The sequence below is a fragment of the Podarcis liolepis genome, assembly GCF_965112155.1.
Source record: "Podarcis liolepis genome assembly, chromosome: 7".
In the NCBI taxonomy this organism is placed as follows: Eukaryota; Metazoa; Chordata; class Lepidosauria; order Squamata; family Lacertidae; genus Podarcis; species Podarcis liolepis.
The window spans coordinates 23130822-23148312 of NC_139561.1; the positions used below are offsets into that span (position 1 = coordinate 23130822).

Below are 17491 nucleotides of genomic sequence, written 5' to 3' on the forward strand. Positions count from 1 at the left end.
CTGCGTGTGGCTGGCGTTTTGCTAGTCTGAGTCATCCCTCTTTAACATGGAGTTACGTGTTTTCTTATTTGAACTTGTCTCCAAGTTCACTATGGTGCTTTAATTGGTTTCCAGAAGGATTGATTTCTCTGCAGGCTAGGGGCTGGGGAGGAAACCAACCAACTGGAAAATAGCAACTAAATTTGTAACATTTTAAATTCTTGATAGATCGCTGGAATCGAAAGCCCGGTACGTAGTAGCACATTTGCCTTTTGACAGCTTCCTTGTTAAGATGATTTGATGTACGCTCTTCTTCGTAGGTTACAGGGGCTGGGTTACAAATGTGTTTTTCTGGCCCGGTAGAACTGTCGACTTGAGGCAGTGCTGCCTATTGCCTATTTGGGCTGGTTAGAGTGGAAGGCAAGGAGCCGCAGAAATAGGGGGTGGGAGCCAGACACAATGACAAAGCCAATGCATTTTAGTTTAGTCCCCATCCTCTCCCTGCTGAGTTCTGCAAGGGGAACTCAAGAGACTAAGGCAGTAGTGGAATCCACTGCCCGGGCTGGTTTTAAGAAAGGGAGGCAGGCAGGCAGGAACTGGGTGGGGTTGGCAATGTCCCATTTGTCTAAATGGATCTTCTCATCTCCCGTTCAATTATAGATGCCAAGGATTGAACATTGGACCATCGGCATGGAGGGGTGGCAATTGAGCTATGCTCCCTTCTCTTAGCGAACCAGAGGACCATTAGCCCATAGTTTTCTACCCTCACTGTATCTCTTAAGATTCCCAAGCAGAGATGGGCCATTTTTGTCTTTGGTTGCCAAGAGTTAGATTTAAAGCCTTCTGTGGGAAAATCAGGTGGCCCAACACCATGTCCCCTCCCCACATCAGGCAGATTCAAATTGCTATTCCTAAAGAGCCATTCTTAACATCTTCTGACACTGAAATGCAGTTTGTGGAGGGGAAAGTGGAGGCTGTGGACCCGTGGGAGGGTTGAAAACCCATCATTTTCCAAGGGGCAGCCAGAGCAGATGGTGCCATTTACAGATTTGTTGCATTAAACAGATTCTTTGCTCTCCACTTCCAGCTCCCCAGGTAATCTCCTTCGAGGGTCAGCCGTGTCAGGCAGCACTAATCTAAAGCAAATGACTGATGAATAATTAAGGGAAGAAGCGGCGCTTTTGTTTTGAAACCATTGGGCACCGTTACCACCACCAAGAGCTCCACCACATTCAGTGTTTTTAAGGCTCAACACCCCTTCTCAACACAATTAATTTTTTATAAAAGGGATTTCTGCTTTCTTCAACACACAAGGTGAAATGTGTGCACATTTCTAGCCAACCTGAATTTAAGGGTCGGAGCCTACCTTCAGTCCTAATCAAATTAGACCCAATGAAATGAATGGCCATGACTAACTTAGCTGCTAATATTGATGGGTCTACATTAGAGTAGGCTTAACACTGGATACAACCCTAAGTCTCAGAGGGCTGCATTCTTGCCTGGGAAATCTTTTAGAGGGGCCAGGTTCCAGTGGTGCGTGGATCAATCATTTTAAGTGTTACCTTTGTACAGTAGGCCAGTTTCTGTACACGCCATTCTCTCTCCTCTGTCCAGGCAAGCAAGAGGCATTGTCAGAGATCGGAGGCACACTCCAGCCAGGCATTAACATTAGAGGATGCAAAGCAGAGCTGGTGAGGGGTGTGGCCTGTACCTGAGGTTCCCCACCTTAAAAAAATAAATACTACTACTGGGGCACTCTGGGGGTCATTTCAGTTAATTGGCAGGGTAAAAGTCCTGTAAAAAAACCAAGAATCCAGGCCATACCTACAAAAGACTGGCTAGTGATGGTTCCATTCCTACTTAGTGGTTTACAGGTGGTGGTGCAGCTAGGTTGCTCACAGGAGCAAGATGGTCTGAGCACATAGCCCCCACCATAGCCTGACCGCACTGGCTACCAGCTAATTTCCAGACCCAATTCCAAAGTGCCAGTTTTGACCAATAAAGCCTTAAGCAGTTCAAGACACCAATACCTCAAGAGATGCCTCTTCCCATATGAACCGATGCGGGCCCTGCGTTTGTCATCTGAGGCCCTTTTCTGTGTGCCCCTTCCAGGAGAGGTCCAGAGGGTGGCAACAAGAGAACAGGCCTTATCAGAGGTGGCTCCTCACTGGTGGAAATATCACCCCAGGGAGGCTCTCCTGGTACCATCATTAGGTGCCAGGCAAAAACATTTCTTTTCAGCCAGAACTTGGGCTTTTAATTATCTGCAGCTTCCTTCAGTTGGCGGGACGTTTCAGGCCTCTTTTTTGTCTGCACCAATCTGCCTCAGGAGACAATGGAGTGCACCTCTGGGGTGAATTTACATTTTTCAATTTTGTCTTTATGCTGGATTTATTGCAGGTCTTACTGTTGTAGTAAGTTGTGGGGATTTTTTGGAGGGGGTTGAGAGAGTATCATTAATATTAAGTTAACGACAAGGGCATAAGGCGGGTAACAGGCATAGATATTGCGTATAAATTGATAAAACTGAGGTTGGAGGGGATCCAAAAGACATACTCAAAGCAAACAGCATTACCCCAACCCCTTCCCTTCTGAAGCAGAGGGATGACAATGCTCTAGGCAATAAACCATGTTCTAGAAGACCACATCCTCACACTCCACTTCAGGTCAACAGTTCATATGACCTCAGGAATATTCCATCCCAACTCCGGATATGGGGATTTCTTAGTTAATTTAAAGCTGCAGTTTTGACTCCTGCTTGTAAGAGTTGAGGGCAAAGTACAATAAGGTTGGCTGCCATTTTGGAACCATTATGATCTCTGTTCCAACTTGGGAGAGAAAAACAAGCGGCCCAAGACAACTCATGTCAAACTGCTTTATTACATCTTAAATAACAGTACATTTTAATATAGTATCTATCTTGCATCCAGCTTTCTTGAAGTACACTGACTTTAAAATTAAATACAAAAGGTGAAGGATACAAGGGTGTGGAGAAAGCTCTACTGAGAATAGTTCCATAAAGGGGGGAGGGCGCAGGGGAAGAAGAGGGGTTTTTTTCTTCATTTTTTCTTGTTTTTTTAAATGCCAAATCCAGGCCTAAAAACGCACAATTACAGCACATTTTGTACAGAGTGTTGCCAGAGGGAGGGTGGGGAGAGGAAGAGACACACCCCAAAATGGATAATAGCCATTGCTGTAGCAAAGGGGTGGGGGGAGAATCCCAGTACAGTGAAAAAGAGAGGAACAACGTTAGACAGAGTAATTTGCTGCCCAAAGCGCTGTTTAGGGGTTGTTGTTTTTTTTGTATTTTTCTTTCATTTTCGAAACACAAAGCCAGGAATGGTTGCTTGTTAGGGGAAAAGAAAATCTAACCTGATAAAAAGGGCTCCTTTGACTAAAGTCAACAGGCTGTTAGGAATTTAAAAGCATGTTATTCCTCTCCCTTCCCCACCCTAGAATCAAATCTACAGTGATTGTTTAAAGTAAGTGGTTGGGTGTTTTTTTCCTTTTCCTTTCAAATTAAGAATAGTGATTTATCTATCACACTACTCCAGAATGTGCATAGCTCAGTACTTTCCATCCTTTTGTTTTAATGCACAGAGCAGCAACAGTAAATGAGGAGATCAGCAATGGTTACAGCTTTTTGTTTCCAAATTAAAAAACAAAACAAAAAACAGGTTATTTCTTGAAAGAAAACACATAAGGACACATTAGTCTCATATGCACTTGAGCATTTCTACAGCATGCGATTCTAAAGAGTAATCCAACCCAATATGGCAAACCAAAACAAATTTTCTCTCTTTCCATTGTTCTTGTTTAACTTAGAAAGTTTTTTTTAAGATCATTATTTCCAAAAACATTAATTTGTACATTGTTTCATACACAAAGAATTGATGGAATAGCCAAGCGCTGAACAGGTTTATCTTTTCAACACCTCCCACCCCCCAGAAAAAGCCCAAATCCACAGAATCTTGTTTGTTTATTGAGATTATGGGGTAGTGTTAGGCTATGAAGCACCCCTCCAAGTGGGCATAAGAAATCCATACTATGCCAAAATAAGAGAGTAATAACATGTGAGGTGGGGTGGAAAAAACTAGAGTTTGCATTTTGTTACCCATAAAAGGTGATTTTAAAAAAAACATTCAATACCATGTACAGCGTGTGCTTGGTTATCTTAACATTATCCTATATATGCAGTATTTGTGCAACAATTTGTGACACTAAGACAGAAATAATAATAATAATAAAAAGACTTCAGGGACTAAATTTACAGCATTAACAATCCCAGATGTATCTGGGTTTGGACTCCCTTGTCTTGGCTTGGCTCAACAATTGACCATAAAATCAAATTGCACGAAAGAAAGAAAAAAGGAAATGGAAATATGAACAAAAAGTAGATATCAACCCTGCTACAAACACGACTTCAAAGTTTGAAAGTGAGATAAAACAAGGCCCTCCCACCCCCAACTCATAAAGTCAGTAAAACCAAATCAATGGTTTGCAATCTTTAAACTACAGTGAATGTTAAAAGTTGTCTGCTTCACAATGATTTTTTTTCTTTTTTTGTCTGGACATGCTTAAACAAAGTGTGTTTGTTTCCTTTAGTTTTCTAGACGAAAGGTGGTCCCAAAAGGAATGCACAATTTTACTTCTTTTTCTATTTTGTATATAACCACAGAAATTCTTCTTTTAGAGATAATTGTGCTCTTCATTTCAGCAGTAGGAGACGTGAAAGATCTTGCCCTTTGGTGGCTGGGTAAGATGGGAGGGGGGAGGCAAAGGGGGGTGTCCAAGTTAGTATGGTTGGATTGGATACATTATTTTAAATTTTCAACCGTTGGAAAAGTCTTCCAGTCAGCGTGGAGTCCACTGCTATTCTGACACAGAACACATACAAAAGGTTTTGTTAATGATCATCATCAGTAACTTCTAATGCTAATCCTTTCCCTCTCTTCCAAATTATTTTAAAACCAACCTGGACCTTGCATTTATACTTAACAATTTTTCCCCCAGGTATTAAATCTATTACCCTATTCATTTCCTATCAAAAGCTAGTTTCACAGCTATGTAACAATACAACACATTTATTTACACACTACTTGGAATTCTCTCAAGCATCAACTCAGCAAGTTAAGAGAGGCCCGGATTTACATTAACAAGGACATTTAATCTGTATTAGGTACTGTGGATTAAATCATTTTATGAACACTAGGCTGCTTCTACACACAGTTCCCACACCTGCCTGGGTGTGAGAAGAGTTGGGGGGGGGAGATATTTCAATGTGAACACCCTGGAATGTCTACATGTAAGAGTCCTGCTGGATCACACCAAAGACCTAGGTAGTCCAGCATTCTCTTTCCCACAAAGGCCAACCAGGTGCTATTGGGTAGCTCAGAAGCAGGAGAAGAGGGTAACAGCACTCTCCCACTGCGGTTAGCCAACAACTGGCATCCTGGAGCTATCAAGCTTTATAAGCCAATGAGCACTTTACACTTCTTGAACAACACATCCCAATCATAGAAGCCTAGAAAGAGGAGTCAACCTCAGCGTGTGAGAGAAAGGGGTGGGGTAGGGAGACAGCATGTTGGACCCCCCCCATCTTTTTTTTTTTAAAGGTACCTACAGACTTTAGTTCCAGATCTTGAGGAAGCTATCCCACGATCCTGTTGCCACCGCCATGCCATCATCAGTTACACCTAAGCAACTGACACGGTTATCATGGCCAGCTAGGACGCCTAGAAATTGAGCAGAGAAACAAAAGCAAAAGAGTTTCAGATTCTGCATGCTCCAACGTCAAGAGAAATATGCAAACAAATAAAAAAGGATAAGCGGAGCCTGTTACTTGGCTCCCAGGATTTAAGTTGTTCTTTGGTAATTGGGAGAAAGCAACTTTCAATGACAGTGATGTACAAGCGCTCCCTTTTCAACAGGTTTACTCAGCTGTTCCAATCTGGAGGTTCTTTATGCACATGGCAATGCCCCAGATGTACAAACCTCTCTGCTAAACTGAGTGAAAGGAGAAAGCTTTGGACAAGCATATCTCCTTGCACATCAAGGGCTGCCCATACTATGACATTCGCAGAGAAACTCTTGTACACAGGATCTCAATCAGAGATGTTCTGGAGCTTTCAGTTAAAGCAAGCGAGTACAAACAAATTGCAGCCCATCATGGTTCCAAGCCGGTTGTCACACTAAAAAGCCAAAGAGTGAAGCCGTCTGCACAAGGCATAAAAGGGCAGCTACTGAAACCTCAAGGAAGTCTGAGTCAGCAGCATCTAAGCCTCAGGCACCAGAATCCTACACATTATGAGAGATAGCCAAAGCCTGGAGACCAATGGCATGTTGGAGAATACAGTCGAACCTCTACTTACCACCGCCTCTTCTTATGGTCATTCCAAGTCGCGACTGCGGCAAACCCAGAAGTAACTGCGGGTTTGCTGCTGTTTGCGCATGCGCAGAAGCGGCAATCGCCATTCGCACATGCGCAGAAGTGGGCAATCACCGTTTGTGCCTGCGCACAACGGTGCCTCTCCCAGCAGCCCGTTTTGACCTCCGGAACAGATTATGTTCGCAAACAGAGGTTCCACTGTGCATGCTGCCACACAGAAACCAGGTCCAAATGGCAGGGGGCTATTTTGGGGCAGATAATTGTCAAAATGAACAGGGTGTTTATGACTGAGGACACAGTATGCTCACTCAAGAAACTAAAGAGCTAGCAAGGACCAGCTGCTGGAAGGGCTGCTCTGTTACGATGTAGCATAGTAAAGAGGCAGTTTTCTTTTAAAGAAATTGCCATGTTCTTCCACATTTCTTCTCTTCTTGGAACAGTAATATCAAGCATACAAGTACTGGCTCCTCTGTTGTGGGAGGGTGTGGTTTCTGGGACTACATGACAGATCCCCCACCATTATAATTAGTAAATACCAAAAAGGGGGGGAGAGAGAAAGTGTCAAGTTACGGTACATGAACAGTGGAAGCTCTGGAAACAATGTTTAAGGGCAGGAACATAAAATAAATTCTATTAAGAGAGGGAGCATTTTGCTGAGCGCAAGATTTTAAGTTCATAAAAATCAGCAGCTACAAATCATTAACTGAGTTACAGGTACCTTACAAACAAACAAACAAAAAAACTCACAGCGTGAATTCTAAAAAGTATTTCTATGCAACAGAACTGACAATTCTTCATAAGAATCATCATGAAGTAATGTCAAAACATTAATATTGCACAGGTGCTAGTTCTTTGGAGCAATGGTGGACCACTTCGATTTTGTTAGCCGCAATATGGAACATGCACACGAGCACACACACTCATCCTTTCACTCTCTGAGGTCCAAAGTGTGTGCTTATTCCCCCGCGCTCACTCTATGATTTCTTCTTTCCTTGCCTTCTCCTACCACACAAGTTACCAAAATGTTTGAAAATGATCGATTATGCAACTGAAGCCCTTGCATGGGAATTTATATATTCAATCCCAAGTGCTGCATTTGAAAGGAACGTAAAGCTTTTAGAAATACAACATCAAAGCAATTAGTGATCAGCAGTCAATATGGGCTTCAGGTGTCTGTTTTGTAGAATCTAGGCTATTTCTGTATCTTATTTGGATCATTACCTGCCCAGAATCGACAGGTTGAGTAAGTACGAGTAAGTTTTATATGGATTCCCACAGCTACCATCTGATGTGATGTGGTTCAGCAAGATTTGAACCATATTCTTTTGCTGATTGTGTGGCTTGGCTTCAGGTTATTTTTACCACTGCCATGCCTTTGCTAGCCTAGGGTGCCCCAGGTTAGCACTGAAATTACCAGAGGGGAGTGGCTGTCTTAACTTTTGTTTTTTGATGCTGGGGGGGGGGCGCTAATCTGACTAAAATTGCAGTAAGTTCTACGTGGGGCTGCCCTTGAAGACAACTTGGAGCCTTCAATAGCAGTCAGATTTCTGCTGGGGTTCCGTTTAGATTGCATATAACCTATTTTAAAACAGCTGCACTGGTTGCCAGTTTCTCTCTGGGTTCAATTCAAGGTGCTCACACCAGTCTTTAAAGCTCTGAATGACTTAGGCCCCAATACCTGAGAAATTCTCTCCTTCCCCACAGACCCTCTTAAGTGCTAAGAGCAGCAAAAGGAGCCCTCTTGATCGTTCCTCTGCCCTCAGAGGCTTGGGTGGTGGTGGTCCAAGCCCAGCAAAGGACATTCTCTGTGGCCACCCCTAGGTTGTGTAACTTCCTCTCCACAGAGGTGTGTCCATCACCTTCATTATACAGTTTCTGGTGAATGTTGAAGAAACACCTTTTGACCCTGGCCTTTCATCCTTTAGGTATGTTTAGGACCCACATTATTTTTGTGATTGTTAACTTGTTTTAAACTGTTTTAAATATTGTGTCATAATGGTGTGACCTGCTCAGGGTGAATGTTAGTTTAATAATAATAATAATAATAATAATAATAATAATAATAATAGGCAAGTGTCCGAAGTTGGGGATCATGGATTTGATTCCCCCCACTTCCACTCAACAACTGAGCACCGCCTCAGTTCTCTATTCTTTCTTCTCCATCTTGTTGCTTACTTCACCCTCTTTTGTTCAAGCACCCTGCTTGTTCCATAATCACACACATTTCTTTCCCCAGTCCCTATTTTTAGTCCAAGAGACACTAGAAGCATTACCTGCTCTGTCAGCTTTGAGTGTGTCCCACACATTGCAGTTGAAGTCATCATAGCCAGCTAGGAGGAGACGGCCACTCTTGGAGAAAGCTACAGAGGTGATGCCACAAATTATGTTGTCGTGGGAATAAACCATCAGCTCTTGGTCAGCACGGAGATCAAAGAGCCGGCATGTAGCATCATCAGAGCCCGTGGCAAACGCATTGCCATTTGGGAAGAACTTGAGAGAAAAAAGAGAAACAAAGATGTAACACACAGGAAAGATGATCTGGAAGAGGCTTCAACAACAGCTGGGAAGCTGTTTCAAGTTCCATCAAGAAGATCTCGTGATTTTCCAATACCAGAATAATGGGCGGATATATGTAAATATTTGGGTTGAGTTACTTATAGGAGCAATTTAATGTAATAACAGGAAGGATGTGTTCATTTCTCATATGGAAGTATGGGGTTGTATCCAGCATAGCTGGATAGTAATGCATTCTGTCAATGCAAGGATTTCCACTTGTGCAATAGAACTTCCCCACTCTCCTCCCCGCTATTTCTCTTCTAGGGGTTCCCCAAAACATTTGGAGCAAATGTGGGGAGGACACAGAGCATGCACAGGGAGAGCAAGCAAGGGGGTGATGTTCTGCTGGGCAAGTGGAAATTAGCTGGATACCGCTCATGGAATAAAATAATTGTTTTTATGATCAATTTTGGAATGGTATTTTACAAATTTTTTAAAAAGACAGTTTACTAAGAAGATGTCCATAGTAACTGCCAGCCACCTGCTATGCATGAAGACACACACCGTGAAAATCCCATCTCCTCCCCATAAAGTTCTTACGTACACAGATGGCATTGATGTCTGATTCATGCCCAGTGAAGGTTTGCCGGCACATCCCTTCTCGGACATCCCACAGCTTTGCAGAGGCATCACAGGCACCAGAAACAAAACATTTGGAATCAGGAGCGAGGGACAGGCTCATGACATCTCCGGTATGACCAGTAAATGTGGTTGTTTGCTGGCCTGTTTCTATGTCCCAAAGGGCGCTGGCGGAGAAAAGGTTTAAGGAGAATCCAAAATGAAAAGGGTGACCATCATAGTAAAACAAGCAAGCATTTATATAGTGCTTCCAATTGTTTGTTTACATATTATTAACCCAGTAACAGAAATCTAGGGGAGGAAAAGAAAAGCAATACTAGGAAATAACACTAGGGAAAATAAGGCCGAGACACTGTGGTTTGTCTAAAATAGTGGTTCACTTTGGCCTTGCTTGCACTGAGGTAGTAGGCATTCATATGGGCAGATTAAAGGTGAGGACACACATGACAGGAGTGCTCTTCCATTTAAAAAAAAATCCTGGGGGGGGGGGAGAGGTGCTTCAGGGTGCATAACTATACTAGGAAGTACACTCTCAGATGAACATATAACAGACAGAGGGGTAACATGAAGATCTGTGGGAAGTTTACAATAAAAAATAAAACAGTGAATCTGCCACCTTAGATACCAGCATGTTTTGAAGATCCAATGAAAACATTCTTAACACACAGGCAAGTAGACTTTTTCCAGATGGGAGACTCATTTTTTTTTGCAGTTAGAGCTCTCTTTCTCGAAGGAATTAAGAGCCCTAAGAAACTGCATACAGGTAGTGACCATTTTGTGCACGTTCAAGGCATGCGCAACTGTGCACTCCCGCATCGCCACGAACCCAGAAGTGGCAGGAAATGGGAGCAGGGGCAGGCTTATACATGCTTTGTCGTCATACTCAATGTCCTGGAACACAACCCCCACACAAACAAAACAAATATGTTTTATTTACAGCTGGAGCACCCACCTCAGTGAAGATTGCAAGGCTATAGCAGTAAAAATATTGAGTCTAGTCTACAAAACTCTTCTTGTGTGTTTTTTGTAACTTCAGTTTTCTGAATTTATCCTAACATTAAATATGTATGCTACATTCACACATGCAAACAGGAATAGCATTCATGGGAAGGAAAGGTATGCTTAAGCTGTCCTGTTCTCAGACTGGTAAAGATCAATGCTTATTAAATCTCCTTGCTAGTTGAAAGCGAGCAAAGCAGGGAGTAGACACTAGAGAAAAGGCACTCCCTAAGTTTGTTTAGCATATAAGCCAATCTCTACAGTAACACTATTGGCGTGCTCCTTACCAAGTGGTATCTCCAGAGCTGGTAACAATTTGATTATCATCCACAAAACGGCAACATGACAAGTAACCTGCAGCAGAAAAAGGATTAAAAAAGAAAGAAATGTGATTAAATATGGACAATTCCTTTTTGAACCTCACACCCATTGTTTTTGTTAACTTCCACTTTCTTTTCTCCAACAGCAAGACAAAGATGTAGGCCAGGGCCAAGGGACCCCAAACATCTTAAACATATTTCGGGAAAAGCTTTCACACAGTAAAGTATTATAAGAAAAGCCCTGCTGGATTGGGCCAAAGGCCCAACTAATTCAACACCTCTGACAGTGGCCAACCAGATGCCCACAAGCAGGGAGCTGAGCACAACAGCACTCTCGCCACTTACGATTTCCAGCAACTGGTATTCAGGAGCAGACTGACTCAAACTCTTGAGATAGAACATAACCATCCTGGATCGCATTCACTGATTGCCATGAACTTGCCTAATCTTCTGTCATAATACAGTAGTGCCTCGCAAGACGAAATTAATCCGTTCCGCGAGTCTCTTCGTCTTGTGGTTTTTTCGTCTTGCGAAGCACGGCTATTAGTGGCTTTAAGAAAAAGGAAACAAACTCGCAAGAACTCACAAGACGTTTTGTCTTGCGAAGCAAGCCCATAGGGAAATTTGTCTTGCGGAACGACTCAAAAAATGGAAAACTCTTTCGTCTTGCGAGGCATTCGTCTTGCAAGGTACCACTGTAATTCAAGTTAGCAGCCACCATTGCCTCCAGGGGGAGTGAATTTCATAGCTTAAATTACATGCTCTGCGAAGAAGTGCATTTGCTTTTCTCACACCATGCATAATTTTACACACCTCTATCATGCCCTGCCTTACTTTCTTTTTTTTTCTAAGCTAAAAAGCCCCCACTATGTTATAACCTTTTCTCACAGAGGAGTTGCTCCAGCCTCTTGATCATGTTGGTTTCTCTTTTCTGAACTTTTTCCTGCTCTACATCGCAGTATTGCTTCTTAGAATCACAGATTAAACACATCAACTTCTGAGGCCTGGTCCCATAGCTGTTACTATCATGACTGGCCACTTTGCCCTCACCCCAAGCTCCTTGAACTGGGTTTGTAATAAACTAGTTATATGGACAGATCAATTCAGCAGAGACCATAATTCCAGAATGCAAAGGCTACGGCCGCTTTTGAAAGTAGCTAGCGCTGTGTCAAACAGCAGTTCACCAGAAGTACAGGCCTATCAGGTGTCCTCTCCTTATGCTCAAAGAAAAGGTTGATCAAACAAAACAAAAATCCCATCACAACAGCTGTTCACTCTTTTTCTCTTTTGCCTCCTACAACGAGCTTTTTTTGTGAACATGATTTGCCTGCGTTATCAAAACTGCCAAGAATCAGTTTTAACTGCTCATAGCACAGAGTTCCTATGAAGCAGCTAAAAGACGATGCAAGAAATGCACCACAAACACCAGTTTGAATACGGCATTTGTTATTCATTACATTAAATTGAGAGTTCTGAACACTTTGGCTTTGCTGGATTATAAATAACTATTCATTGCCGAGTAACCTTAGTTCCCCTCTGTGAGCAGTTTTCAGAGAGCTCCCTTTAGCCAGTATCAGTAAAGCCTTGCAGCGGTGGAAAGCCAGCAAGACACAGAGCCCGCCTGAGGTTTCCTCTTAAGAACTGTTAAAGGTTTTTCCGGAGCCAAGCTGGCAACCTCTGGAGGAAGAGGCCTCTGCGCTTGGCCGCACCTTGAGATTCTGTTCTTTTACAGAAACAAAAGACGGCGTAAAAATGTGACATAGCTCTGGGAGAGGTGGCGGGGGGAGGGGGCAGGAATCTGTAACCTTGCAAGATGGAATCCCTCCTGAGCCAGTTCTCTTCTGCAGCTCATCTGATGTATTACTACTGATTTCAGAAGCAAACTGAAACTTTGTGGGGGCTTCACTGAATGTTACATATGGTGCCCATTTGCATAAAAGTACACCAAGGAGACCAGCGTCTAAGTAAAGGCAGGAAACTTGCACTCAGCTCCAAAGTCCACACAGGCAACACATCAACACCAGAGGACTCGGCATATCTAAGAGACTAGCTCTTTTGCTATCTCCCTCTGCTGTCCAGATGAACATCTACACCATGAAGCGGCTACACAATTATTCCCCTTTCCAGGGAATCCTGGGAACTGTAGTTTGAGGGTGGAGTAGGAATCTTCAACACAGAATTCTCGGACCTCTCAACAAATTACATCACTCAGGATTCCCTGGAGGTAGTCATGCCAGTTAGCTGGCACACAAACCATTTAGCTCATAGTGAAAAAACAGGCATAGAGCAACACACACACAGACCAACCAAAGCCTGACCAAAGTTCCAATAATACATTTGGAACTTTGACCAAAGTGAAACAGATGCTCAGTCTTTAGCAGAGAATACATCAGGATTTTAATCTACTAAATAAAGGAACCTGACCATGGTACTGGAAAATAAGGAAACAAAATGCTTAAGCACCTATCATAATGTTTGCTACATAAAGATTATTTTTAGTTTATATAGTGTTGGATGTGGCAATGTTTGCTTTTTTTAAAAGACCGGTTTTGGGAGGAATGTCTAGACAACAAGATTTACAGAAGACAAGGGAAACCATTAATGCTTTTTAGTAACGTAACTGCCCATAAAACTATGGATTTATTGCTAAATTTGTCCCCTAGCCTTTGTGCTTTTGTTTTTTAAGGTGAAAATGTGAGGAGGGGGAAGGTGGCAGAAATAAATATCACTAGGTTGGTGAAAGCCATGTGTCACTTGCAAGCAAGATGTAAGGCAGTCTTTCAAGAGATGCCACGGGGGGGGGGGGAGGAGACACTGTTTAAAAAGACATGTTGAAGGCATGTTGTAGAGCAGGGGTCAGCAAACTTTTTCAGCAGGGGGCTGGCCCACTGTCCCTCAGACCTTGGGGGGGGGGGCAAACTATATTTTGGGGGGGAAATGTGAAAGAATTCCTATGCCCCACAAATAACCCAGAGATGCATTTTAAATAAAAGCACACATTCTACTCATGTAAAAACACACTGATTCCTGGACCATCCGCAAGCCGGATTTAGAAGGCGATTGGGCCAGATCTGACCCCTGGGCCTTAGTTTGCCTACCCATGTTGTAGAGCTAACTGAAGCAAAAACACACTCACCTGTATGGCCAGCCAGTTCACGGCTTACACGTACATTGCCTTCACGTGTTTTCAGGTTGTAAATGGAACAAATGTTATCAAGACCACCGCAGGCCACATAGTTTCCAGATGGAGCATATGCGCAAGTCATTACCCAGGATGAACGCAGGGGAATAGCATGGACCTAGAATGGGGGGAAAAAGAGGGGGTAAAGCTGCCATTTTGTTAGGTTCCTTGCCCATTATTAAGAGGTAAAGAAAGGTGGCCAACCCAGGCTGTAGAAAATTCTCCTGCAGAAACCCCACTGAAACAAAATTAGAACTGTGCAAAAGGTTACATGCTCCAGAATAAATATTACTTGTCAATTTGTATACTGCCTTCCAACATTTGCAGAACATCCTTAAAACCCTTTTTAAAACAATACAAGAGGCAGTGAACCTCTAAAGATTGCTGGGAAACAACAGCAGGAAAGGATTATTTCCATCATGTCCTGCTTGTGGGCTTCCCATAGGAGTCTGGTTGGCCAATGTGGGGAACAGGGTGTCGGCCTACGTGGGTTTTTGGTGTGATCCAGCAGGCTCTTCTTGTGTTCTTGTATATAGTACTAGACAGAAACCTGGCTGTAAGAAATAGCTACATGCAGCAGATTAAGTTTACAAGAAACAGAGTCCTAAGCTCTATGTTCACATGGTGGTTGCAAAGAGGATTTGAGGAAGGTTTCAAATTGTCTAGCCAAGGCCCTATTTTGGAGCCTGCATCCATTATTGGAAAATTTCCCATTCCCAGCCATCAATATCACATTTTCAGAAGCCCAGGCTTCTGTCCTTTTTTTCCAACCCCAACTACATATTATCATAGTCTGCATTTGAAATTTCTTTTGCTTTCAACAACGGTAACATTTCCGCATTTCAATTCTAAGCTTTTTCACCTCGGCTTAATTCTACCTTTTCTCATCAAAACTTCCCCATCTTTCATGCTTATAAGCTCCATGAGCCAGGGCTGCTGCATTTATTTGTGTGCCCCTGAGATTTACTATGAAATAAAGCCCTTGGAAGTTTTTTTTTTACATTTTCTCTTTTAGGGATTAAAAGAAGAAAAAAATCAAGACCCAGCACATGTTAGTTGAGCACGTCACTGCAATAGGTGTGATGCTTCATTACTAAAAATACAGCTATTTAATCACCAAAGAATATATCCCCTCCCTGACAGCCAATGAAATGCCTCAAAGTGGTTGCTCATAAACGCATCACTGGAAGAGGGCACTTTTTTTACGGGCATCTTCTTTGTTAGGACCACCATCACATCCAGCACAAGTGCAAGACTGCTTAGCTACAGCAGTGTTGCTAGAGATATATTTAGACATGACTTCATATGTGTAATCTAGCCAAAGACTTATAAAAATACTAATCTAAAACTACATTCTGGTTATTGCAGAACTGTCATCCAATTTCCTGGATTTGATTAATACCCTTTACTGACAAAAGTCTCCTTATCCATTTTTGGCAGGGCAGGGGGAGCAAGGGGGTGAGAGATAAATATGACAATAGCCTGTAATTTGACAACAGGACTCTGGTAAGTTTCCCATCTCGGAACGTTTGATCTTCTTGGAGGTATGCAATTATGCTTGATCACACGGGAGGACAAATACTGGGGACCTGCAGAGTCACTTGACTTTCATAATACTGTCTTGAAGCTTGTGGATGGCATGAGCAAATATAGAATACAGTGGTACCTCGGGTTAAGAACTTAATTCGTTCTGGAGGTCCGTTCTTAACCTGAAACTGTTCTTAACCTGAAGCACCACTTTAGCTAATGGGGCCTCCCGCTGCTGCTGTGCCGCCGGAGCACGATTTCGGTTCTCATCCTGAAGCAAAGTTCTTAACCTGAGGTACTATTTCTGGGTTAGCGGAGTCTGTAACCTGAGGTACCACTGTATGGCGGGGGGCAAGTGTTCATTTCTCACCCTTCCCTGCCCACTGAAACAGGAATGTGGTGAAAAGTAACACTGTAATGCAAATTAGTTACCTCATTACAATCATAGCCACAAGGTAATTTTTCTCCCCTATCTTTTCACTGTAAACATAGGGGTTCCGATCTGCTGTAAGTGACTGTAGTAAGTTATTGCAGACCAATTAATGTCAGGTGCATTACTTAGAAACACTCCATGACATTCTGCAGTGCCCCAGAAATTCGTAAAATGGTATCTGCTGCTAACTATTGCCCACAGATGCCAAGAGAGCAGGGCAACTACAGGTGGGGGGGGGAGCATCAGGGTTCTCTAAGCCCTCTTCTGTTTCCCCCACCATTTTTACCCTTGGGAGGTTACTAGTGACAAAGTGGTTGCTCTATCATTTGCAAGGGCAACAGCAAGGAGCTGGTTAGCTCTTCTATATAGTGACAGCTTAAATAAGAACTGCCTCATGCAAGCCATTGGGAATTTTGAAGGGTCTCCCTAGTGAATGGCCCTGTTGCTACACTAATTTCTGGCATTTTGGTTCCAAAAGTTGTAGATACAACTAAAGGTGAAGCTTTTTCTACTTAAAAATCTCATGAGCCTCTAATCCTTAGGCATTAAGGTGGCATTGGATGTCCATTGCTCAGGTTCTCAAGCCTTTGACCCAATGAACTCCTGGTATGCACACCTCATCAAAATGTATGTTTCTGCATTTATAGAATTTGACTAAGATTTTTGCCCCTGGTGACAAATGCAAGTTTAGATGCCAAGATTTTCATTCCCTACACTTTAGCAGCCAATGAGGTCAAGCTAAATGTAGGGACAGTGATTCCCCAGTCCAATATAGTTAAATCCACTGTTACGTGGACTTTGTATTGTTTCTTGAAAAGAATTCCCAGAGATCACTCCAAGTCAGCACTGTCCAAAGGTTGCAGCCACATCCTATGCCAGAAAAAAACAAAGATGAATCTGACAGTATCAGGAGACCAATTCCACCCCCATTGTGTTCACCAAGGAATGAGGAACAGTATATACACAGTTTTTGCCAAGCACCCGAGGTCTACATTAGACTTACTCAGGACCCTGGGCTCTCAATTTGCCAGTATTGGTGAGCCAGGAAGAAATCCCCAGAAGTATAATCAGTATAGGGGTTACGGAACACATTGGTTAACTTATTATGCACAGGTGTGGATACACATGGGTGTAACAGCCTTTTTTCATGCGCGGAAAGGCTACCACATCTGCCTTGGGCCAAAGTCACAAAGTGGTCAACAGGTCAATCTCCATTCTCAAATGACATTCAAAGGTCATCAAGTTTGGTCATGCTGAATTATCTCCTCCATATATGGGCCCTACAACAGGTGCTATAAAGAGTTATTCATTTCTCTTTGTTTTGGGGTTCATGTTCTTGAAATGACATATTGGACAGCCTCCTTGCTGTCTATTCCTCCACTTCCCAAGAATGGGAAGCTGGGTGTGGAGCAGACAGATCCATCCATTGTGCATTTCACCTATGCAACTTCCCACATTAACTCTTGGGTACACTGTTGGATTTCTCCTTCCTGTTCCTCTATAACTTTGTAACTACTATTAAATTGTTG

At 42.9% G+C, this 17491-nt stretch overlaps 1 protein-coding gene across 14 annotated transcripts in view; it reads right to left on the reverse strand.

Annotated features, from left to right (window-relative positions):
* Window positions 1–2840: 2840 nt before the first annotated feature.
* GNB1 (G protein subunit beta 1) overlaps window positions 2841–17491 on the reverse strand; it is a 72942-nt gene continuing 58291 nt past the window's right edge. For 5 of the 14 annotated variants that reach the window (XM_083513236.1, XM_083513243.1, XM_083513248.1 and 2 more), the window contains 6 exons: window positions 13958–14120; window positions 10789–10855; window positions 9468–9669; window positions 8641–8857; window positions 5603–5714; window positions 2841–4856 (listed from right to left, as the gene is read on the reverse strand). In XM_083513236.1, the coding sequence (XP_083369362.1) occupies window positions 5608–5714; window positions 8641–8857; window positions 9468–9669; window positions 10789–10855; window positions 13958–14120 (756 nt within the window). In that variant the 3' untranslated portion in view covers window positions 2841–4856; window positions 5603–5607. Of the gene's footprint in view, window positions 4857–5598; window positions 5715–8640; window positions 8858–9467; window positions 9670–10788; window positions 10856–13957; window positions 14121–17491 lie in introns of all 14 variants that reach the window. The other 9 variants (XM_083513242.1, XM_083513244.1, XM_083513247.1 and 6 more) reach the window with 5 other exon arrangements.